Source organism: Erithacus rubecula (assembly GCF_903797595.1).
Source record: "Erithacus rubecula genome assembly, chromosome: 15".
In the NCBI taxonomy this organism is placed as follows: Eukaryota; Metazoa; Chordata; class Aves; order Passeriformes; family Muscicapidae; genus Erithacus; species Erithacus rubecula.
Window position 1 is genome coordinate 8,600,980 of NC_136667.1, and position 25,266 is coordinate 8,626,245.

General features: G+C 45.1%; 2 protein-coding genes across 2 annotated transcripts; both read left to right on the forward strand.

Annotated features, from left to right (window-relative positions):
- On the forward strand, positions 1–17,689 carry SLC25A43 (solute carrier family 25 member 43). Its single transcript, XM_079319272.1, has 5 exons — positions 1–386; positions 2,803–3,044; positions 4,048–4,220; positions 15,637–15,771; positions 16,790–17,689. Exons 1-5 carry the CDS (start codon positions 115–117, stop codon positions 16,991–16,993), a joined length of 1,026 nt encoding a protein of 341 aa, XP_079175398.1. The 5' UTR covers positions 1–114; the 3' UTR covers positions 16,994–17,689.
- A 2,040-nt stretch (positions 17,690–19,729) lies between these two features.
- SLC25A5 (solute carrier family 25 member 5) lies at positions 19,730–21,873 on the forward strand. The gene is made up of 4 exons (XM_079318521.1): positions 19,730–20,018; positions 20,133–20,619; positions 20,735–20,875; positions 21,478–21,873. The coding sequence occupies exons 1-4, from the start codon at positions 19,908–19,910 to the stop codon at positions 21,633–21,635; spliced, it is 897 nt and encodes a 298-aa protein (XP_079174647.1). The 5' UTR covers positions 19,730–19,907; the 3' UTR covers positions 21,636–21,873.
- The last annotated feature ends 3,393 nt before the right edge of the window (positions 21,874–25,266 follow it).

Sequence of the window (25,266 nt, forward strand, 5' to 3'; positions counted from 1 at the left end):
GCCGCCCTGGCTGTGGCCGCGCCCCGCCGGGCCGGGCCGGGCCGGGCCGGGCCGGGCCGCTCCGAGCGCTCCGCTCCGAGCGCTCCGCTCCGCTGCGGCGGGGCCGGCGGGGCCATGGCCACCCTGCGCCGCGACGGCCGGGTCACCGCCCTGCAGCGCCTGGGCTGCGCCGGGCTGGCGGGCGCGCTGAGCCTCAGCCTGACGGCGCCGCTGGAGCTGCTGACGGTGCTGGCGCAGGTGGGCACCTGGCACTGCCGGCGGGGGCTGCGCGGCGCCGGGCGCAGCCTGTGCCGCACCGAGGGCGTGCGGGCCCTCTGGAAGGGGAACCTGACGGCCTGCCTGCGCCTCTGCCCCTACAGCGCCCTGCAGCTCGCCGCCTCCCGCCGGTAAGCGACCGGCCCGCGCGGGCTCCGGGGCTCCTCGGGACAGGAGGGCAGCGGACGGACGGTGCCGGGTTGAGTCTCACTCTCTGTCTCTGCCGGGTGCTCAGCTGGCTGCGCGCCCCTTCTCCCCGGAGGCGTGGACCCTTGCTTGTAATTGTATTTACCTAATTTATTCAGCGCGTAGCGATTGTTAGGGCCTGGTGATATGCCAGCAATTGCTTATAAAATCATAGGTATTCTTCACATGATGGAAGGTCGATAGACTGTTCAAATTCTTTTGCTCAGGTTCGTTTAGAAATGAAGTTATAGTGCAATCTGCAGCTGTGGCTGTCACATTTGTTCTTTGTAACCAATTTGTTTAATTAATTTATACATTCTCAAGTACTTATGTTGTCTGTATCAAAGAAAAGAACAAAATCACAAGTCAGATATTTTACCTTATCATGCCGGAGTTGTTAAGCAAATTTGTTAGGTTTTGACGTTGATATGTGACATTATTTGCTTTAAGATCTTGTTTTTGATAAAACACAGATATTAAACTAAGGTGAGTGCTGGAAGGGCTGCAGCAGGATGAACATGGAGCAGTGCTGATGGAGCTCTGCCAGCTCTGCTGTTTCCTAGGATTCCCTTCTGCTGCCAATATCTCTCAGCCTTTGCAGGGAGTGCCTGACTGCACACGCCAGAATGTTTTGCCACTCTGGGGGCTGGGCTTTTTTTTTTTTTTTTTTTTTTGTTGCAGTCAGCTGTTCCTGGTAGCACATGACATTTCCACCCAGCTGGGCAATGAGTTATTCTGTTCTGAGAAGCAGCACAGCCCTCATGGCGCTGCCAACCTGCTGGGTTTGTCACTCATCTGCCCCAGCAGGTCACCTGCCCATCACTGCCTGCGCCCTTCAGGAGACCACAAATGAAGTCAACCTAAAATTGAGCCACTTTTTTGTGCCATAATAGATGCAGTGGTCAAACAAAGAGCAAGATAATGTGTGTGGGAAGACACAAACAGTAATTTAAATGTAATATAAAGTTCACAGGAAAGGCAGTGTGTTGTACTAACACAAAGCAATTGATTTTGAGCAAAAATGATTTCATTGTTTATCCAGCTTGAAACAGTGTATTCATTTTGCAAGGCTAAAGTTAGTGTCTGGTTTGCACAGGGTGTTCTGTATTAGGGGTGGAAGTAAACTATCAGGAAATTAAATACAAGGTGCCTAAGCTTAATCCTTGATACAGTATTAGGGGGGGGTTTGGAAGTCTTTTCTGCTGGGAGAATGGTTGCATAAAGGCAAGAAACATAAAAAGAGAAATGTTTTAGGGCAGCTTAGGTAAACAGTCCCAGGAGGAGCCAGACTGAGCAGTCAGCACCCCAGGGAGGGTGACTCCACGCTCCCTCAGCAATTCCTCTGCATGCACTCTTTTCTTTCCATAGTAGTTTTAAATGTTATCAGGTGATGCCTGTAGACACCCCACACCTTCCTCAAGCATTTGTGCACACGCAGGAAAATTAGGTTGTGTGGGTTTAGGGACTGCATGAAACACACAGGAAAAAAGGTTTATGCCCTTTTGCTTCTGCTTGGCTGGGCTTTCTGCCCTGGGCACTCCCAGGGCTCTAGACAAGTAGATGCAGGGATTTGTCATGCAGTAGAAAATGCACGTGTATGTGAAAAAACATCAACTGAGCAAGCAGTGACTTGTAAATATTTGCAAATTGTTTTGTTGTGCACAAGGTTACACCATGGAGGTTAAATGTAGATGTGCTGTTTAGATGTTTTAGTTAATGCCACCAAAATAGAATAATACATTTCTTTACCTCCAGCTAAATCGCTCAAGTGTTTTTATTTGCTTCTTGCTGCCTCCAGGACATTACTCCCTAATGTAGGAGTTTCCTGTCATAAAAAAAGACCTTCAGTGCACCATAAATGCATGATTTGTATGTAGCTTTTAAAACTGTACTTCAATTTCAGATTTTCAAATCAGGACTTAAACTCCTGGGCGTAATAGTGCCTGGACATAAGCCTTCTTTAGGGCTGTGTCCCTGTGAACAGCATAAGTAACAGAAGAAGGTTCACTTGCTCTCAGAAGGCCTGTGATGTCATTAGCTACACACTTCCTCTCACATGATAACCTTAACTGGCAGGTTGGACCAGTGTCTTATCTGATGATCAGATAATTTCTTGCAGATGTGGTTTAAATCATGGTAATTTTCATCCTGTATGTGGAAATGTAAAAGAAAGATTTGTACCCTGTAGATGGGTGTTTGTGTGGTGTTACATATAATAAGATCTTGGATGAATCAGATATTAAAATTTCAATTCCTACTACTGAAGTGGCTTGTGAACAGAAGAAAATTTGCGTCAAGAATCATCAGCCTTAATTTCTTCATAGTGTCATTAATAGTATTTCTTTTATGTGTTTTCTTTAGACTGGTTGCCCTTTTCATGGATGATCTGGGCCATATCTCCCACTGGAGAGCCATCATGGCAGGAAGCCTGGCTGGCATGGTTGCCACCATCGTGACATACCCCAGTGATGTGATTAAAACACGGCTCATCGTGCAGAACCGGCTGGAGCCATCCTACGAGGGAATTCTTCACGCCTTTTACAAGATTTATCATCAAGAAGGACTCCGTGCACTCTACCGTGGTGTTTCACCAGCAATATTAGGTAAAACAATACTGAGGTGAAATCACCTCACTGTGCTTTTTGTTGCAGCTGTGATCACTTGCTCATTTGATTTCAAAAGTAGATGGGAATGTTTTCTTGTAGAAGATGTGGAGATTTGCAAGGCCCTGCAATTCTGATAGACTTTGCTGCACTTTTATTACTTCCAGTTAGGACCAAGGCTGTAACATTTTAAAGATGGTTAAGTGGTCAGCAAAATACTCTTTTCCATCTTTTGTAAATGATCTAATTGTGCTTGGATGCAAAATTTTCACCATTAAACTCTTAAAACACATTTGCATATACACACACACAATGCTTGTAGTTCCTGTTGTGTGTGAGAGTGTCTCCTGAGCTGTTCAGTGAAACCAGTGTGAGCTGTAGTTTATAGTAGGTGTGAAAAGTGAATATTAATTATATTCTCTCTTTACTTGAAATTAATTTTTAATTAATTATTTATTTATTTACTCTACATAGCCTTTAAAAATGCCATTTAACTTAAGTCCACTTTTTCACAAAATGACATTAAATAAAATGCATAACAACAATAATAATAATAAATGCATAATCCCACATAATAATGTGTAAAACTGATAAGAGCATGAAGCAAGCAAAAGAGGCCAGAAGTGTCCCTCATCTGCCTGACTGAAGACATAGCTCTGTTTACCTGTGCATGTGCTAGGGTTGGGTTGCACTGGGAAAGAGCATGTCACAAGAGAGAACCTGGAGAAATACCTGACCTGTCAGGAAAATATAGCAGTTAATAATGCTGACAACATGCACATTCTAATAGGTGAATGTATGCCCCTGTCTAGATGGTACAATATAGGTGTTTGGTGGTAAACCAGGGACTAAAGAGTCAAGTTCTTCAAAATCTGGATTGGGTTTGTAGAAAGTGAGGTGTAAATTTGCAGTGACTCCTCCCATCTTTCTATTTATGTGATGGGAAGTTCTCTTCTTTTAGTGTACAGTGTGTTGATATAATCCTGTCTGGTTTGCTTTCTAGGTGCTGTCCCATTTTCTGCAGGCTCATTCTTTGTTTACATCAGTCTGGACAAAATCTGGCAAGAACCCATAGTTCGTTTCACTCCTCTTCAGAACTTCACAAATGGCTGTGTAGCAGCAGCTGTGGCACAGACACTTTCTTTCCCTTTTGAGACTGTCAAGAGGAAGATGCAGGTACAGAACATTCGTGTTACCAGTACTTTGTCCTAGGTGCTTGGTGCAAGAGCTTGGGACAAGACTAGCCAGGTGATCACGGCTGCCACTTTATTTCCCTCACCAGTAGGCTACAGAGATTTCAGTTTTGTTGGGTTTTTTGCTCGTTTGTGGGTTTTTGTTTATTTGCTGTTTTGGTTTTAAAGTCTGGAAATCATTGCTGCAAATGGGGTTATACATTTAATGTGAGTTCAAATGCTATCATGGGATATGTCTATGCTCTCAGACTACATCTTTGTAGCTTTATTTCTTTCCTTTGTCATAGCAGTTCCATCAAATTCTCAAAATTCAGAATTGGCAAACCTTCAGTGAAATACAGGCTGAAAGTTTGCCAGCTGAAGAGATTCAGTGACCTTGGTGGTAGGCAGGATGAATGAGATCCATGTGATTTTCAGAGCCTGTGTGTCTGCTGTTTATGCCTTGCCACAAAGCAACCTCGCTCAGTATTAAGTCTGAAGGACCATAACTGTCCTTGTTCTTGTTTCTGACTCCACTGGTTAACAAGTGACTTACCAGCTGCAGGTTCTGCTGCTTTATTGGAGCATCAGCAAAATGAGAATTACTATATCTTCCTGACCTTTCTTCAGAACTTTTCTAATAACGATCTAAAAAAAGACCCAAACCCCACTAAACAGCCACTGTCCCACAGCTTCCATTTCACTGACATAATTCACTTGCTGATGTTGACTTTTCATTAGAACTTCATCAGTAGAAAGACAATGAATAGCTTTCATCATATGAAATAGCTATTCATAATTCTCTCGCAGGGGCATATGAGTTTGAGTTTTCAGCCTAGTTCCTGGGAATGCAAATTTATGGGGATCTTATTAGAAAAACAGTTACTTATTGTGGCAGCCTTATATAAGTCCTTGCTCCCTTCATCAGTGGTAGCCTGGTTGGCAAGTCACAAGGTAGCAAAAGGTAAGTGAAACTGTGAATTTCTCTCTTCTGCTCCCCAAGTTCCCTTTTCAGGGGTCAGATACTGTGCCACAGGAGCCTTCACTGCCTTCTCTCTATCATGTAGCAGAGAGCCTCAGCAGTAGGAGTAAGGGCATTTATCAAACCAGCTCATATAGCTGATGTGTCCAGAAGTCAAGGTTTAAAATGAGCACTTTCATCAGGTATCTTATATAAGATAGCTTATATTATAAGATAGAATAAAGAGATTCTGAGAGCAAAAACTTTATCATTTTATCCAGCTGTACCAGTGGGTCTAAGGAAAGCAAATACTCCTTACAACCTTCTTTGACTTTATATCCTTAGGCTCACAGGAATACTGTTGCCCTGAAGAATAAAAGAAAATAAAGGCATTTACTGTGTTGTTTCCCTTTTAATATTTTCTGTTGATGCAACAGTTAGTTGAACATTCAGCTTTTGTAGTCAGTTCAAAAGTATGTTTTGGCTGTAGCTGGTGTGATGTTTTGTGTCAGGCTGTAGTGACAGGCATGTGAAGAAGTGGGACAGGTCTGGGTTTCATTTTCCTGCCACTAGGCCATGCTCTTTCACCAAAGGGAGGTTTAATCATCTGATCAGCACTTCAGCAACACAGGAACTGGATTTATTACCTAAATATGTGGGACATGGAGAGGCTAAAAACACTTGTGAAAAAGAAAGGCTCATTAACGAAGAGGGTTTCTTTCTCATAGGTGCATTGCAACACTGAATAGTGATTTTCTGAGCTTAGAGAAACGCCTCCTGTTCAGTTATTTATTCTGAGGGGATAGATCCTCAGATGGGAGAATGCAAATGTATTTCAAAAGAACGAGCTGCCTAGTGTGAAATCCTGTAATTTGTTGGATACTGGAAATTTCTTAATTCATGCAGAATTTTCCAAGACCTGTTGAAATTTGCAACCTGCATTGATACCAAGAGTGCACTGGAACTCCTGCAAGATTGTCCAAGAAGTTTGGATTTTCCAGTAAGCACCAGGGTATGGCCCAGCTTTGCAGAGATCAGCTCTGCTTTGTGCTTGCTGGTCTGTGCAGCTTGTAGGGTGCTGGTCAGAAGGCAGAAATGCCTAGTACAGCACCAGGAAAAGTCTCATGCAAAGAGATGGACCTAGAAAAAAGGGAGAATAAAGAAAAGGAAAAGAACTTCAAGACGTTTCAGAGTTCTGTAGAAAATGAGGGAACAGATTCTTCTGATCTCAATTTTTCTCAGACATTCTGAGCAGCCTCTATTTAGTGATTCATCTTTCTGGCTGATAGAAAGAGGGGCCTTCTAGAGCCTTCAGCTACCTCTGGGCCTTGTGTGTGCTCTGCAGTGCACATGGAGATGTGCTGGGTGTTTTTGGAGCAGTGAATGCTGGGTTTATGGTGTATGAAGGGGAACCCAGCACACTGTGGAAGTCAGTACCAGATTTCTTTTCCCTCCCTTTTGTCCCACAGTCTGATAGATGGAGGGAATATGTTGCTAAAGAAGATTTTTACAGTGAAGCTGCTGGTGATGGAGAGCCAGGGAGTAGTAAGACAATCTCAGGAGCTTCGAAAACTGAGAAACTGGAATAGAAGGCTCCATTGATTCTGGGGTGCAGTACAAACATGAGACCAGGACACCCAGTTCAGATCTTTACCTGATATGCTAGGCTGTGTTAGAAGAGTTAACTCCATCTCCTCATCTGGACAATGCTTGAATTGTTTGCATAGACTTAGAAATTAATTCTGCTATGAGAGGAAGGATAAGGTGCTATTTTTGATTTCCATTGTAATAATCTTGCTTCATCCTTTCTCACTTTACATATCTGAATCCTACACTTCTGACATTGGCAGCTTCTGTCACTGACAGCTGTGGGAGTAGGAGCTGATTGTCAGTGAACAGTTCTTGAGGAAGAATTGTGTGTTGGTGATGCTTTATGATGTCAGATTTGCTCTGTAAGCATGGCTTTGCTCTTAGAATTAGCTTTATCGAGTTTACTCTTAAAAAAAAATGCTGTGTTTGCTACATATACCTGAATGTTTTTCCTAAAAGAAATGTTAATTAATATGAGTGAGTCTTACTGAATATTTGAGTCCTCTGTGTTGTGCTTATCCTAATTGTATTCCTTTGTCTTCCTTTTTTCACTTTGCTCCTGATTGGCATGTTAGAGAATTCAGAGGTACTGTATGCATGTTTCAGCATGGAAATTTGGCTTTTGTTTTGCATCTGTAGAAGGGGATTCATGAAAGAGAGGGTTATGTTCTATATTAAGTGTTTTCCTGACCTACTTTTATGATGTATCAGTTTCTGTACAAAAACTTACTGAACTTTATGTCATTCTGACTGTTATTCTTGTACCTCACAATACAGTATTCTTTGTTAAATCCAGTTTCTAAGCCATATTCAAATACTGCCCTTCTTACCTTGCAGACTTGCATACAAGAACAATTTTTTCTTTTTCAATTTTTTTCCTACCTTTAGCAGGGAAAATTTGAATTACTCTGGATCTAAGGGATCACTGGTAATGTTTCTACTTTCCTACACCTTTTTTTGGCCAATAATAACCTTCATAAGTGCCTATTGGACTAAGCTATGGCATTTCAGTAAGGAAAGATGAATTTAAAGCTACTACAGATGAATGAAGGTGTCGTTAAAGCTTCATAGATACTCATCAGTTACTCCTCACCTGCTTGCATAAACCAACTTTGCACGGTTTTCAGAAACTCAGCCCTGTCTCCAAGTTTTAGTATCTTTGACTAAACCTTTATTAAACTCTCCTTCACCAGTAAATGCTACTCAGGTATAGCTTTGCCATCAAACCCTTGTAATACAGAATAAATCCTACTATTAGTAAAGTGCAGGATTCAGCACATTTTTGGTATTGACTACACTGCATCCTCAAGTTGTGAGGACATCTCTGTAGGGAAAGCATTGTTCAGTGCTGATTTTTCTGTTTCAAAATGCAGGCTTTGACTTTGCTTCACTCCTGCAAGCAAACAAGCTTAGTGTTTTTGATTAGGGTAGATTGTTGCCATGCATCACCCAGGAAGTGGCTGCTTTTCAAATTCAATTTGAAAATTTGGCCTGGCTGCCTATAAATCTGCAATGTGTTTGGGGCTTTTTGTTGGGTTTTTTTTTGGTTCTTTGGAACATGAGATGCTCTGCAAATGTGACATCTGTTGTAAATGCTATGTGTTAATAACATGAAGAAAACTGAGCAGTCATTTGCTTTGTGAGACACTTTGTTTAAAGTAAAAACATCTCTTTTAAAAGGAATACTGTTATTTAAGTATTTATTTTAAATTAGTCCCCTTGCATGGTAAAAGTCAGTCTAGCAAGAGCCCAGTGGCTGGGTTATAATGAGTTTTGTAAAAGAGAATGATAAATGTTCCTTCTCTCTGCTGAGATGATGAGCAGTGTTCCTGCTTTGCTTAAGCAAAGAGTTCCATCATTGGGACAGTCACTGGGCTGGCCTGCAGCCTCTGGAAACTCACAAGCTGTAGTGTCACTGCTGGTGGGGAGATCTGTGTTCTTGTCAGCTGGGAATATAAAAGTTATTGGAGTCACAACTTGGCTTAAAACTAAGAAATCCTTTTTGAATCATGTGGTTCACATGAACATCTCAGAAGTGTGCATGCTCAGAGAGTTTGGGCAGGAAGACTCTTTGGTAATGAACAACATGAAACAAAAGTTTTCAGAAATTGAGCCATTTGACCACACAGATTCCATAGTGTGGAAGCAAATAAGCAGCAATATTACTACTTCTAATATTATTTCTTCAGTGAGGCTTATGTGCTTGCTAGCTGTCTGTCCTTGTCCTTGCCCCCAAAAACTTCTGATTCTGCTGTCCAGCTTCTAGTAAACTTGACAAAAGAGTGGAGATCTCAGAGATATGAACTTCCTTCAAGTGTTGTGAAAACAACTGCATAGATAGGTGAAATATTTAGAGTCTCATCTCTAAGGAGGAGGATGCAGTGTGAGTTCCTACTTTTCTTACTTTTCTCTGTGATCTTATGCTAACCTTCCTCTTGCTGCTGGGTTCAGGCATCAGCCAGGTTCCCATGCCCTGGGTGACACTTGAATTTGAGACCAGCCTGGCTCCTCTGATTATCAACAAACAGATAATAGATTCTGATTGTGGAAAAATCCCTTCTTTCCTTCTCTTTTTTACTGTATCTGAATACCTTGAGATACCTACAATTTTTATTGTTTCATTGATGTTGTTACAAAGATATTTTGTACCACTTCTGAAGCTGTTGCAGAAGACTGCTCTGCTGCTTAGGGAAGTATTTGGTCTGGTAAATGGTCGAGACAACGCCTGAAAAAAGCTATGGAGCATAACATTGGCTTTGCCTTCTGTAACAGCCTAGATCAGCTTTTATGAGCCTGAACAAATCTCAGAAGCATTTCTCTTAGATCCCCAGACTTCCACAGGAGAAAAGCATGAGGAGTGACTGACTCCTCAAATTGAAACACAGAACAGTATTAGTAGGAAAACTGGATAAGAATGGAGAAATTGTAGATCAAGAATTGGAAGCAGGACTGGGCTGCTTTAACTGTGAGGTCTGCCTGGATTCTAAACCTGTTCATCCAAGAAGCTGTAGTGTGATAATTATGTAATACTCGCCTTGAGGTAGATTAGCTTTGTGCTGCAACACAGTGGGCTGCTGAGAAAAGCAGGAAAACACATTGCACCTGTTTGAAATGCAGGAAGTCTGACGTATGGCAGAATGCAATTCTCTCCAAATGCTCTTCCCAGACACTAATGTGGCCACCATGCCCCAAACTGAGGTTTGGTAGTGCCAGCTGATCATGTCTTACAGCCTCTTCCAGCTGCCTTAGCTCTGTCATCAGTGTGCTGTGAGTGAGAGCTCTTTAATCTGCTTTGGGACAGATCAAATGGGTTTACTCAGCCCACCTTTTTGAACTCCATAAGCTCACTCAGCAGACAGGAGCTGTCACAGGCTGGGTTTGCTGCTGTTCACACAGTTATTTCAGACATAACTTTCAGCCAGGAGACAGTAAGGTCTCTGGAGGTACAGCTACTACTGTTATCTCCAACGTGGGTACTTTTGCATCAGTTACACAGGGCTGCCACATATCCATTTATCTGAGCTTAGAGGGATATGCCTGTGACATGTGAGGTGACTAATTTTGGAAAATACTCCATAAACAGGAGCTTAAATTTGATTGACACTCTCTTGATGGCCACAACTCCCTGCAGTGCTACAGGCTCGGGACAGAATGGCTGAACAGTGGCCAAACAGAAAGGGAACTGGGGGGATTGGTCAACAACTGACTGAACAGGAGCCAGTAGTGTGCCCAGGTGGCCAAGGACACCAATGACAGCCTGGCCTGTATCAGGAATGGTGTGGCCAGCAGGAGCAGGGAGCTCATTCTTCCCCTGAACTCAGCACTGGTGAGGCCCCACCTTGAGTGCTGTGTCCAGTTCTGGCCCCTCAGTTTAGGAAGGACATTGAGATGCTTGAACGTGTCCAGAGGAGGCAACGAGGCTGGTGAAGGGCTTGGAACACAAACCCTGTGAGGAACAGCTGAGGGAGCTGGGGCTGTTCAGCCTGGAGAAAAAGAGGCTCAGGGGAGACCTTATCACTCTTTACAACTTCCTAAAAAGTGGTTGTAACCAGGTGTCAGGCTCTTCTCGCAGGCAACAGCTGACAGAATGAGAGAACACAGTCTTAAGAGTTAAACTTCCCCTGTGCCAGGGGAAATTTAAGTTAGACATCAGAAAAATATTCTTCACTGAAAGAGTAATAGGGCAATGGAATCATCTGCCTGGGGAGGTGATGGAGTCACCGTCCTTGGACGTGTTTGAAAAACAAAATGAACATGGCACTCAGTGCCATGGTTTAGTTGATGAGGAAGGTGTTGGGTTAGGTCATAGGTTGGACTTGATGATCTCATAAGGTCTTTTCTGATCTATTTCATTCTGTGATTCTTTTATAGGTGATTTATTTTGATTTGGTGTAAATTCTTAACTCATCCACTTAAGGCAAATGAAAATATGTCCTGTGAAACACCCCAATCCTGTTTAAAATAGTTTTCTCCTCAGTTCCTAGACAGCAGGAGATGCAGAACTAGCATTGCCATCCACTGTGTGTGTGTGATGTGTGGGACCAAGCCAGTCTGCCAAAGGGTTTGCACCATTAAATAAATTAGTGCTAGTGTGCATGAAAAGGATGCACCCATTTGCAGGGCTTCACCTGAACCATCATGAGGCATTTGGAAGCCACCCAGAGCTGCCCATGCAAGAGGTTTGCATTGCCTTGAGGAAAAAGACTTCTGTATTCTCTATTAAAGACTTCACACAGCAGGTGTTAAAGCACCTGCTTAGGCTCAGCAGCAAAGGAGGGATTCTGCAACAAACTGTGAAGCCTCAGGGTACAACAGGCCTGGTGATGTATATTTAAAGCAAAGAGTTAAGCTTTTGACCAAGCATGAAGCTGTTTTGCTCACTTGGTGCCATACTTCCCAGAAAGGCATGATTTGGCCCTGGTTCAGGTCACTGAGGAGGGGACAAGGTGTTCCTGGAGTGCAGGACACTGGAGTCAGCTGTGCTGTGCTCTCTGAACCAACTGTATCCTGATAGCTTGCCATGGTTTACCTTCCTCTGTGCCTGAGTACCTTTGGGTGGACTGTAGCCAGGGGTAAGCCATCATTACCAAACCACTGACAGGGAATTACTGCTGAGTGAGGCTGACCTTTAGGAGGAGGAATTGATTAAGCCCAAGAGGATGCCTTTTCCCCAAAAATATTAACACATGTTTACATTTTAATTTTTTTTCTTTGTAGTGGAATGAAATACTCTTTCAAGCATCCAGTCTTCACTTGAGTGAAATTTCTGTTGACTGGAGTGGTATTAACTTGAATGAAAACTGCAGTCCTTGACCTTCAGTTTCCTTTGAACTACAGCTGCACTTGCCTGTTGCATGTGCCCTTATTAACACAGACTGCAAAGACTTCTTTTTTTAGCATCCAGATTAAGAGTGTGAACTCTTGAGCTGTGTGTAAATTGTCTTCCTGTACTTTTTTTTAAACGATCAGAAGTATAGGACACCTGAATCTGCTGAAAATATGTAAATAACAAGCAGTTTTACTCTATCCACCATCAGGGTAGCATACCACCAACGACAGCTATTCACTGTTAGTTATCTTCCATACTCTGTGCCAAGAGTACTGCATACTCAAAAAACAAATAGTAAATATTTGTACCAACAAACTTTATGAACAGGAAACAGGGGGAAAGTATATTAATTAAATATGTGAATTCATAGTCTCTGATACATGTGAATACAAATACAAAAAAATCAAAATGTCCCAAAAAACATGCACAGGAGAGGGGCTGAGTGAGGTCACTGAAAAGGTCTGTGAGATCAGTTCCCAAAATGGGATTATGTTGTTCTGGCAGTTACCTCACAATGCAGACAATGGGAGAGACGGTGTCTGAAGAGTCTTCAGGTAACAATTAACTATAACAATTAACCTGCAGTCACAACACGCACCCTTATTTAAATATTGTGTTTATTTTAAAAGAATACGAGTGCAGGTAGTTGAGTGGTTTTTTGTGCATCTCTCTCGGGCTAGAGTCTTGCAGTAGAACAGTGCTACCTTTTGATGTGTTGCAGTGACATAGTCACCTTGGTGGGCTCTGAATATAAAAATACTGTGCTTGTGAGAGAGCAGGTGGAGCCAATTCTGCACTTGATGTGTTTTAATCATTTAGAGAACCCACTGTCCATCTGAGATAAAAAGATAAGCAACTTAGCCCTGCTACTACTATAAGTAACACCTTGGCTCTCTGTTATCAGCACAGGGAGCTGTATTTCCATCCTCCTGCAATTTGAGACAGTTGCAACTGGGAGGAAGGAAGTCTTTAAGAGTTCCTAACAAACAGGTTTCCATGCAGCAGCCCATAGCATCAAGGAGTGTCAAAAGCAAGAAATTCTAGGTGCTTTGAGATGCATGAAATTCTCTGTCATAAACCTGACCTTTTTGGAATGGGATTAGCTGCTTGATTTGTATGTCATGGTTGGTTTCTGCAAAAGAGGTAGAAAAACCAGTTTGATCTGTTCTGTTACTTCTGTTTTCTGGACCTGGTGCCATAAGGTGGTTGTGAGGGTTGCAGTGTGGTGGACATGCTTAGATGCAGGACCACCAAAACCCACAGCTACTGATTTTCATCAACAACAGTGCTAAATGACACACATTTGCAGTATTATTCTTTTATTAATACGTTTTAACTTCATTTTGCTATGTTCCAAAATACTGAAGTTTTAACTACACACTGATACAGTTTTTAGTTTTCCTCTTGCAGTGGATGATTCTGAGATGCTGTGGACAATTGTTATTTAAATACTGTGTGTAGGATCCTAGAAGCATACAGCTCCTGTAAAGCAGAAAGGCTGGCAGCCTTCACTTCACAGGCTGAAATCTTAGAAACAGCTCTATCTCTGGAGAATGGAACTATAAATAATTTCAGTGCATCTCTTAAGAGGTCAATATCTATGGGCAGGTTGAAAATCTAGAGATTTGATCTAGAGGTTCCTTTTTAACTGCCTTCTGGAGGTGTTAACTGTGTTATTGAAACCTGCACTGTCCTTGTCACTTCTTTTGGTGTTGCAGGCAAAAGTATTGTAATCAAAACCTTTGATCTGTGCCTTTGCATTGTGTACAGTAATGAAGGGAATTAAGCCAAATTCATGCAGTTGAATTCTGGCAGGCCATGCCCTGCCTAACACAAAGGAACTGAAAAAGGAAGGGAATCACATGTTAATAGTATTCTTGTGTTCTTGAAACGTTTCAGAAATCTGCCTTTCTTTACTGCTTGGCTGCTTATAACTTCATTTATCAAAAAGCTTGTAGAACCTGACTGACAGTCCAGAAAGCAGAACAGGGTTTTGAATCCAATTTTATGACTGCTGCTGCATTTTTAGGGATACTTTAATAATTTTATTTTTTTTTTCTAAGCATTGCTGGTGCTAATATCACCATGCTTACGGAACTGGTTTCTGAAGTCTCAGTTGCAGCAGTTAGCATCTTTTGCAGTACAGACATGAAAGTCTTTGTGCAAAAGGTTTTTACCTGTTACCTGCCATGAGAGGTATTTCACATGCATTTCAATCAGGCAGAAAAAAAATTATGGTCTGTGGCTTTTTAGACGAAAAAGACATGTCCTTAATGTGAGGGGTTATTGTGGTTTTTTTCTTTTTCCAGCCTTTAAATTTTAACAGTAAACTTGCCAGTAACTATTTGATTAGGAATTTCTCTTATATACATAGAGCATGAGTTTTGATCTGTTTGTCTTTCCAGCACCTCAGTTGTCAAGTACTTGAAATGCTATAGCTAAGGCACCTAAAATTGTCATCACCACTTGTCAATTGATAAGGCTTGTCATAGGCTTAGCAGCTCTGAGAAGCTGCAGGTTAGTCTGGACAAGTCTGGGCTTTCAGATCAATGTGGGGATCATGATACCCATATTCATAAATCAATTAACTGTACAAATCTCATTTTTATCAAACTTCTACCTTAGAGTGATCAGTTTGCAAGTCATCAACCTGAGTCCTGGGGCCCCTGACACCGAAGTGGCACTTGCCATGTGTTTGAGTGAAACTGTGATTTGTCAATGCAAAATAAATCCATGGCTCCATGTGCACAGATGGATGAGGATGGGATTATTCAAGGTCAGGTTATCCTGTCTGTGCTAACGCAGTAGGAGATTAATGAAGAAAGGATTTAGCTGTTAAAAATGACCAACTGCACTTCTTCCATGTGAACATACACTGTACTGCAGTTGGAAGTCCAGCTGCCAGCCAACAGGATTCTCCCCAGCTAACTTTAACTAGTCCCTATCAGCTGAACACATTGATATGGGAGCAGGGGTACCAACTGCTCACCTGCAGCACTTGGTGGGCCTGAACAGCCTGGGCTGAAATCTCCATCCTTCCATTTCTGCTGTGCTGCTGCTCCTCAGCCTGTAATACAGTTCATGCTTCTCAGCAGTGCAGACACAGCCTCAGCAGCCAGGGACAAGTCAGATGCTTTGATCAGAGTTACAGGAAGGCAGTGTGGCTCCAACCTTCCCTCTCATAGTGTTCCACTGCCAGGAATGTGAAATATCTCCACCTGGACCTGAGCAGCTGGCATGGGGCTAATGGGAGATGTGGCTCTGGTTTGTCCTCAAAAGGGTGGCATTTATTGCTAGTAGTGACATGGCACAAAAGGAGGTGCTGTGTGAAATTACTGTTCAGTTTCATACCTATCAAAGAGTGTGTTCTTTCCCTTTTAAATTTATATTTTAATGCAAATTAGATACTTTTGGGAAGAATCTAGATCAGTCTGTTGAAACCTGATGTTGACTGTTCCTTATATATCAGAATGGAAAAAAATAATTAATTACTTTGGTTTTCTCTGCTTGTTCTTAATTCCCCTGGGTGTCTCTTTACAGGCCCAGAGTCCTTGGCTTCCCCACTATGGAGGAGTTGATGTGCATTTTACTGGCATGGCTGACTGCTTCCGACAAACTGTGAAGCACAAAGGTGTTCTTGGACTTTGGAGTGGGCTCACACCCAGTCTGCTCAAGGTGAGGTTTTACTTTCATCCCAGTCAAATACTATCCTGAAGGAATCAAGACAGTTTTGGACAGTTGGGGATAGAAAGCTTATGTCATACCTTTGTACTTGGTAGCTTATAGATGACAGATTCAATGACAAAACAGGTTATGAACCAGCCTTGGAACTTAGTTGGGTTGTATTTCCCCAAATGCAAGCTTGGCTTCTAGATGTCACTGCTGGAAAGTTCACTTCAACATCTTTGAAGAAGGGGAAGATGTGGAATGGATGGAGGATTGCAAGCAATCCACTTAGGACAGCTAAACAAGTTGTCCTTCTGACCTGAGCTTCAGTAATTTGACATGTTGTAGTGAGCTGTAAAAAAAAAAGTATGCTTGTATAAGCCACTTGCCCAGAAGTCCAAAGCAGTGCTTTCAGCCAGGTATTTAATGCTTGTGTATCAGTTACTGCAGCCCTTGCTGGGTTGAAAGCATGAAATAAAGCATGGTAGCTTAAACAGAAGGTAATTTAATTTACACAAATACGTTTTATAGTGCTGTGATGAGGATTACCTACATAGAGTACTACAGGTCAGCTAATGAGTGCTAATTGAGTGACAGTGGGATTGATTGTGACTGCCTTACCTTGGCTGATACAAAGCCAGTAGCCTTGGAGCTGCTGGTTCTGCATGGGGCAAAAGAAGAAAATTGTGGAGTCACTCCAGTATGTAGAATAAATTCCACATTTCCTGATGAGATTGCTTAGGATGTGCTTGGGTATTTGACAAGTTCTGGTAATCTGTAGGCTATCATAGACCTTCTTCCTTGAAATATTGCTATAATTAGTTATGTAACAACAATAAACTCCTACTTTTAGCACACTGCAGCTGCAGTGTAGTTTGAGATGAGACTCTGATTTTATATAAATGAGGACAAGGTCTATTAGCAGATCAGATCTGATGTCCTAGAAGTTCCTTTTTTTAAAAACATCTAAGCCATGGATACTACTAGTGAGTCTAATTTTTTTTCTTATGTTGCTTTTTTTTATCAGATTGTGCCATACTTCGGTGTTATGTTTACTACCTTTGAATTCTGCAAGCGGGTCTGTCTCTACAGAAATGGTTATATTGAATCTCCTTTAAATTACAAGCTAACACCTGGTGTTGACCAGAGCTTACACCCACAAGAACTGAGAGAATTAAAGCTCCTCCGAAGGGAAAATTTTGAGCCAAGGAAATCAGCACTTGAAAACTGACATCAGAGTGTTCCCTACAGATATGCAAATATTTTTCTTAAGGAACTTTGCAAGAAAGACATGCTGAGCTACAGGTACTGACATTTCAGTAGACTGCATGGTTCTTGTAGTGAGATATGTGAATCTGTATTGCATATGCTGAATGGATATAAAGAATGTGACTGGCAAGCACATACTGAAGAGGAAAGATGCAACTAGTTTGAAAACTCTAAACTACTGGAACTTGAAATGGCAGTATTTTAGGTGCTTTTTAATACTGAATAGCCATTTGAGATTCAACCAGTTGCAGAAAGGCAAGAGAATAGAGATGAGAGTATAAATGTCTTTAAAAACATTAAGAAAATGCTTTTTTCAAGCAATCTGAGATACAAGTCAGCCAAAAACAATAAAACATAATAAAATACCTGCAAGAACTTCTACTGACATCTCCAGGTTTTTTAGTGATACTGTGTGGATGTGGCATTCTACAGAGTCAGAATTAGTCTTAGTTCAGTCACACTCCTAAAATCCACTCCTAAGTTTTTGAGATGTACTTGAGAATAATAATTTTGTCTGAATCTTCAGCATAGAGATAAATGTGTGCTGCTGCAACTGTGCTTTTGCTAAGACAGAACTGTAATGTGCAAAATGGACTGTAATACACTGGAATGACAATCTTGTAAACTTAAGTGCATATTCAAAAATATTTCTCCCTTTCTTGTGCATTGTTATTGCATATATGTGAAATACTTCACATTTCAAAAAATAATTTTCCTGACATTCTCTAACTGAAATATTTCCTGGAAAATGCAGTTCTTAAATGTGTTAGATATTTCAGAGCCACAAACTCTGTCATGATGTTTACTTTTAAAGCTCTAGTTTTTCATTAGACCACTTTTTAGTTCCAGTGCACAGACCTAAGCCTACTATGCTGCCCTGATCTTGCACACAGAATAGCACCATGCACACCACCTCTGATTGATCCATTTGAACTGTGTGCTCCAGGGGCTGCAGACAGGTCCTGTAGGTAGGCACCTCTGCAAGAGCACCAGGTTACTGCCAGGGCCATTGCAACAGGTGGGCCTCTTTGAGAGCCTTGTTTTGGACAACAAAATATCATCTCATGTTATGCCTGAGGAACCGTGGTGTTGCTCCAGTTCCTTTGTAGAAGTTCAAGTACTGAATAGCCTCTTCCCAGTGCCTTCTGATAAAAAACCCAAACCTCTCTCCATGTGGGAAGCTGGCTGGGCCCCTGGCAGCATGGGAATCACAGCAGCTCACAAAGGTGTGTGCACACTAGCTCCTCTGAGCTGCAGCAGCCTGGGCTCAGCACAGCATTTGCTGCTTTACACAGCTCCTCATCAGTGTTTTTGCACTGTTTCACCTAATGAGTGAAAATAAGTAAGTCTCAAAAACTGCTTGGTTAGAACATGTCACAGCAGGATGAGGCATTGGTAAATCCCTGCAGGAACAATAACTGTGGAGAGAAACTTGCAGAAAGATTTAGGGTAACTGTAAGGCCTGCCTTGCACCTAGAACTCATTGTGGATGTATCTTACAGCTGAAGTCTTGTGGTACCTCCCTTAATGGACTCGCTCTCTTCTGCTGCAGTGGTGTTCATACTGATTTTTTCTCAGCAAAGAAATGCAAGCATAGCAAAAATTAAGATGGTAGAGAGCAGATCTGGTGGCTCATGCATCACCCTGAGATTGTAAGTGCTTTTGGTTCTAATCAACCTGCCTCAGTTTTCCCATGGGCACAGCACAGATAATAGTACTGAAACTTACTGTACATGTATGGATATGGGGATGTGAATTGTAAGCATGTTGGGGAGGAATGGATTTCTTGCCTTGTCCAAGCATACCTGTATGTTTTTTACTAACACTGTATTTCTAAATAGATTTTAAAGATTGAATGGGTACATACGAATGTCTGATCAGCTCTTCAAACCTTTTAAGAGTCAAGTGAGTCAAAAAGTTATCTCTAACTTATTTCTGATGTGCTACCACCACCTTTGTATTGTAGTGCACTCTTATGACCCATCAAGCACTAACCTTTTATCAACCAAGCCTGTCCTTTGTAATCATGATAAATCCCCAAAAAGCAGCACTAAAGTATTTAGATGTCACTGAAAGCCAGCCCTTCATCGGTGAATCACTAACATGTGAAATGGTGTATGGCCATCAAGAACCATTCAATAGCAAGGCTAAACTCTTGGTTTGGTGAAGTTCTACTCCAGTGACGTTTGGATGCCAGTGTGTGATGGGGAGTGGGTGTGCCTGCTGGGATGTGCTTGTCTCAGCAGGAGGACTGCATACACGACCTTGTCACTCCCGGAGCCCGGTGTGCAGGGTGACAGTGTCCCGAGGGCTCTGAGCGCGGCTCTGGGCCGCGGCTGAGAGATGGGCACCCGTACGTGTCCGTGGATGAGGCAGCCTCATGAAGAGCCCGTCCCGTTCCAGCCTGGCCGCGGCTGTGCTGTGCCCGGCTGCTCTCGCCGTGGCATCGGGATGGCGCAGAGGTCACGGATGGCCCCGTCACTGCCATGTGCTGTGCCCGGGGTAGGGATAGGCGCTGTGACCTGACCGGGGCCGCATGCATGTCCTGCCCGCGGTGCTGGTGGGATCCTCCATGCTGTGATGCGCCGTCCCGGGCGCTTTATCCCGGGATGTCCCATTCCGCGGTGCCCGTCCCGATGTGCTCCATGCCGGCTCCCCATCCCGTCGCCGCGGCCATGTGCCCCCCGCCGGTTCCAACGGCGGCCCCGTCCCCCTGCGGCGGCCACGCCCCCTGCCGCAGCCAATGGGCTGGCGGGACGTGCGCCCCGCCCACACGCGCGCCCCAGCCCCTATATTAACGGCCATTGCGGCGCCCCCTCAGCGCCGCCTCCCGCCTCCTTCACCCGGCATCGCCTCCCGCTCGCGCCGCTCCCGCCATGACCGATGCGGCCGTGTCCTTCGCCAAGGATTTCCTTGCCGGCGGGGTGGCGGCCGCCATCTCCAAGACCGCCGTCGCCCCCATCGAGAGGGTCAAGCTGCTGCTGCAGGTGAGCGCCGGCGGCCGGGGCCGTCCCAAGGTCGACGCAGGGAGAGGGGGGTGGTGGCCGTGGGCCGGGGGCTCGCGGGGAACGGCGCTGACAGCGGCATCTCGGCCCCTGCAGGTGCAGCACGCCAGCAAGCAGATTTCCGCCGACAAGCAATACAAGGGCATCATCGACTGCGTGGTGCGCATCCCGCGGGAGCAGGGCATCCTCTCCTTCTGGCGCGGCAACCTGGCCAATGTGATCCGGTACTTCCCCACCCAGGCCCTCAACTTTGCCTTCAAGGATAAGTACAAGGAGATCTTCCTGGGCGGCGTGGACAAGCGAACCCAGTTCTGGCGGTACTTCGCCGGTAACCTGGCGTCCGGGGGTGCCGCCGGCGCGACCTCCCTCTGCTTCGTCTACCCCCTTGACTTTGCCCGAACCCGCCTGGCAGCGGATGTGGGTAAAGCCGGGGCCGACCGGGAGTTCAGTGGGCTCGGTGACTGCCTGGTCAAAATCTTCCGCTCAGATGGCATTAGGGGCCTGTACCAGGGCTTCAGTGTCTCTGTCCAGGGCATCATCATCTACAGAGCCGCCTACTTTGGCATCTACGACACCGCCAAGGGTAGGTTGACCAGAACGGCTCTAAAAGGGGGATGCTGAGCTGTGGCAGGCCTGTAATGTATTTCAACAGTGCTGGTGGCTTACTTGCTATTCTCATCGAAGCCTCTCTCCTGCAGGCATGCTTCCAGACCCAAAGAACACCCACATTGTTGTCAGCTGGATGATTGCTCAGACCGTCACTGCTGTCGCAGGTTTGGTCTCCTACCCTTTTGATACAGTTCGTCGTCGCATGATGATGCAGTCTGGCCGTAAAGGAGGTAAGTTTCTACCTCACTGTGTAAGAGTTATTGGGCATCCCTAATTAATAGCTGGTGGTGGAGCTGAAGTAAAGGCAGAGTGGCTTGGCTTCCATCAGCCTGCATAGATATCCTCATCTCTTGTAAGCAGGGGTGTAGGAGGGGCTGTGAAAGCAGATGGCAGGAAGGGGCATGAATGGGTGGGCCTGTGCAGCACACCTGCAAGGTGGCATGCACAGTCAGGTATGTCAGTAGGCAGGAACAGCAGAACTTGCCCAAGGATGTTTCAAGCCAGTGTCTCTGGGACAAGAAAAGACAGCCTCCATAGCAGGCACAACCTGGCCAACTGTGTAATAGCTTTTGGGTTTGGAAGTGTTGGTATCAAAGCAAGGAGTTGGTGCCTTCTGCTTGAACTGGTCTTTCCAGTGTTTCCCAGGGATAATACAGCAGCAGCCCCATCTCTCCTGGGCAGTATTGTCCTCTGATGTGCTAGTGTTGGAGAAAGTCAGCCAAGAAGTGGGATGCACTTGGGGTTGTAAAGCTAGCAGATACATGAGGCTGTTTCTGACTTGGATGTTGGGGGCTGTGGGCATCCAGTTCCTAAAGCTGTCTGTCTCCTGCAGCTGACATAATGTACTCTGGCACTCTTGACTGCTGGCGGAAGATTGCCCGGGATGAGGGCTCCAAGGCCTTTTTCAAAGGTGCATGGTCAAATGTACTCCGAGGAATGGGTGGTGCTTTTGTCTTAGTCCTGTATGATGAAATCAAGAAGTATACATAAGTTGTTTCCTGTTGTGAACTGGTATGTTGTTCTATGTAATCTATGACCGTTCATGGACTTGTTTGAAAACAATCTAGTTACTAAACAGTGGCAGCTGATGTTTATACAGGTTGGCATGGGGCAGGGGTGACTGCCTGCCCTGTCTTTATTGAACTGTTCCCCCTGATGGGACTCACAACGGTTTCTATTTCAGTCACTCCGGCTTAAACAGTACAGAGAAATAAAAATCTGAAACCAATTTTCCTCATCTCATGTTTATTCTTACAGCAGTTGAAGTATGAGGGGGCTGAGGGTCTCAGCAGTTGTAGAGAAGGAGGATGAACCATCTCCATCCTGCAAGTTTCTGTACCTGCTAAGTACTGGCAGATAAACATAGTGCAGGCTGCCAAGGAAGCCAGGTAGTGTTTCTTCCCAGGGGAAGCCAGTGGTTAGGCTGGAATGGGACTGGCAGCTCTGAAGGGCTCATCCAGCTGACCTCCCTGAGACTCCACTAACCAGAGCTGATGGACTGAGTGTGTGCCACAGTCCTGCCTCTGGCCTGTCTACTCCTTGGGAGCTTATGAAACCTGATTTTGATGGTGCCAAGTGCCTAAACTGTCTGTAAAGCACAGCACTCCCTATGGCACTGAATGCCTGGTAGGCTAGAAGAATGTTTAAGGGAGTGTTTGCTGCTCCCTGGAGGAGCAGAGCTTGGCATCATATTCTCTGCCTTAGAAACTGAGCTACCTACTTGGGCATGTAGGTAGCCAGAAAACACAAGTGCAGTTAATTGCTGCTGTTCTGTAGCTTCCTTGGTTGGCCTTGCTCTCACAGAGGGTGCTGTGCTGTGGGGATGCAGCAGCTGAGCAGAGACAGCTTCTGTACCAGCTGTGCTTGCTAGGCAGGAAGGTGTATTCCCAGGCTCATTCCTTACCCCTGGAAGTTAAGGTTCAAAATTCCAGGGGAAGGGGAAATTCCTTTGTGCTGCTGGGACAATTTGGGGGGAAACTGCAAGGGGGAGCAATGTGTGTAGTGTGGCCTTTACCCAGATATCTCTGTAGGTCTGAGTCACCCCAGTGAAGCTGTCTGGTTTCTGCCTGGGGATCTGGAGTGGTGAGTGGATGCTCTGCTGGTCTTATGCCCTTCAGATCAGTGAGTCTCTTCACTTCCCCTGTGCTTTTGGTCCTTTCTGGCTGCCCAGGCCTGCTCAAAGCAGTTGATTTCAATCACTGAAACCAATCTCAACCACTGCCCAAGGCAGTTAAACAAGACCTTGTGTTGTGAGGGGCGGGAGTTGTTTTTACTGCTGGAATCTAAGCAGGGCAGCCAGGCATGAGAGCACCTTCCTGCTGCAGGTGGTGTTGGCTTGCCAGGGTCCCTGTGAGTGGGTGTGTGCCTTCCTGATGGGAGACAGTCTTGTGCCTCACAGTTGAGCCAACTGTCCTTGCTGATGATTTTCAGCTGCCCCTGGGCTGGTGAGATCCCCCACTCTCTGCTGTGGATATGAAACAGGCTGTAAAGGTGAGATGTGAAGCAATGCCACAAGCAGTGGGCAGTGCTGGGGCCACTGTGCCATGGGGCAGATTTACCAGAGAGGCCTCTCCTGTTGTACAAGTGCCAGCTTATTAATTAACAGCTCTCAGCCTCCTGCTGCTAAGCTCACTGGGGTTTCAAGGGCTGTTCTGAAATGCTGCTGGTTGTTGAGCATGGGGCATCCTTTCCTGTCCTTTTCTCCACAGGGGGTGAATGGCCAGGCCATTGGCACAATAAGGTAAGTGCATAATTTCTTCCTGCACATAGTGGTGGGTGACTGAGGTACTGAGCTGGGCTGTTGTGCCAGGCTGCAGAGGAGCTGAGCTGGGGGATCCCTAAGTCCTTAAGACCTACAGACTGTGCACTGGACTTGGAGTGCAGGCTGGCACTGAGTGAAATGGGTTTTTGCTAAGCTACCTGCCCTATTTACTGCTTTGGGGATTCAGGAAACAAGAATGTGTTTCACAGCTCTTTTTAGCTCTGGCAGGTGGGAGGTGCAGGGCAGAGCCCACAAGGGGTTTTTCCTGCACTCCACTGATGGGTAGCACAGGCTGGTAGGCCTTGTGGGTTTTAACCTCTCCCCTCCTGGCAGCTTCCTGAGAGCAGCTTTAGCTGGGGACCAGGATGGAGGGGTTCAGCTGATGCTGTTGCCTGCCACAGGAGCACACTGTACAGGGATTACAGGGTTTATTCTTGTGGGGAAACTGAGCTGTGAGAAACATATTGGGGCCAGCCAGTGGCAAGGCAGCAAGCTGAGTGCAGTCCCTCCAATACAGCATTTTGCCCACTGGGCTGTGCTGCCCCAAGAATGGTCTGGATGGGGGTGGATTTTCCTTTTAAGTGTGATTGTCCTGTGGGAAGGGCTGAACATCACACACGTCATGATTTCCTCCATAGGAGCTGTGCCCAGCCTGGTGTATCAGCTCCTTGGCTGGTGGGAAGGGATGGGCAAATGCTGTAATGCAGCTTTTGTCTCAGCCCCTCACCCAGCAGCCATAAATCCCAGGCTCAGGAGGTGCTGACACTGCACAGCTGCACAGGGGATCGTGTGACACACTTGTCAGTGGCTGGGGTAGGTGGTTGGGATGGCTCAGGGTGCACCAGCTTGTCCCAATTGGGCTGCACCTGGCTGTGTGCTGAGTCTTGCAGTGGAGAGCATCCCACTCCAAGGATTTGGAGTCTTGTAAAAGACCAGCAGAGTGCCAGCTTATCCACTCCATTGTCCCCTTCAGCAATCGTTGGGTCACTCCAGGCTGTGTCTCTGGGAGCCAGCAGTGCCTCTGTGTCCTTGTCACCCTTGGCAGGCATTGCCCCAGCATCTTTCAGGTGCTGCCTGAATGACTGGCAGTGTCTGGTGCAGAGGGGCAGGGGAAGAGGCAATGCTTTGTCATGCAGGGTAAAATCAGTTGTTCCCAGTGGGGATTGTTCCTGCCACTGCCCAGCCATGCAAGGTGGCCCCATCAGCTGCCCAAAGCAAGTTGGTGGGTTGGGCTGTGGGGATGGAGCTGAGCTCACACAGCCTGCAGGGACATCCACTGGAGCCATCCCGAGCTGCTGAGGGGTAGTGGTTTTGGGAACATTGAGTCCTCAGGGCCTGCCAAGACCCCACACAAAGACTGGCAGCACCTGGAAGGTTCTGGGAGGTGTCATCCCACCAGTGGTTTGCTGGTTGTTGCTTTATGATCCTGCTATTGACAGGAGTTACAGCCCTGGCTGCAGGAATGGGGATGGAGTTTTTCTGGCTGACAATAAAAAAGAGATTGGCCACTTGTGCCTTGAAATCTACCCAAAACCCCAGCATGCTGTGGCCAGCTAAGTTTATAAGGATTCCTCAGCAGGTAGTTACAAGGCTTCCATTCCATCCTTGGCACCCAGACTTTGAGCCTTTTAAACAAGCCCATAGTTTTATACTTTTAAAATGCCTGGATCTGGCAAAGCCCCATGTGCTCTTTAGGATAGCAGCAGCAAAAGCTGAGACTGCTTCGATTCAGGCTGATCAGTGTCAGACACGTTGTTATGTGTAGTTTATCAATGTGCATTTACCAATGCATCAGTCTAGGGATTCAGAGCGAGCCATCTGCACATCAGTCATTGAGTAAAATAGCACAAAGATGGAGCA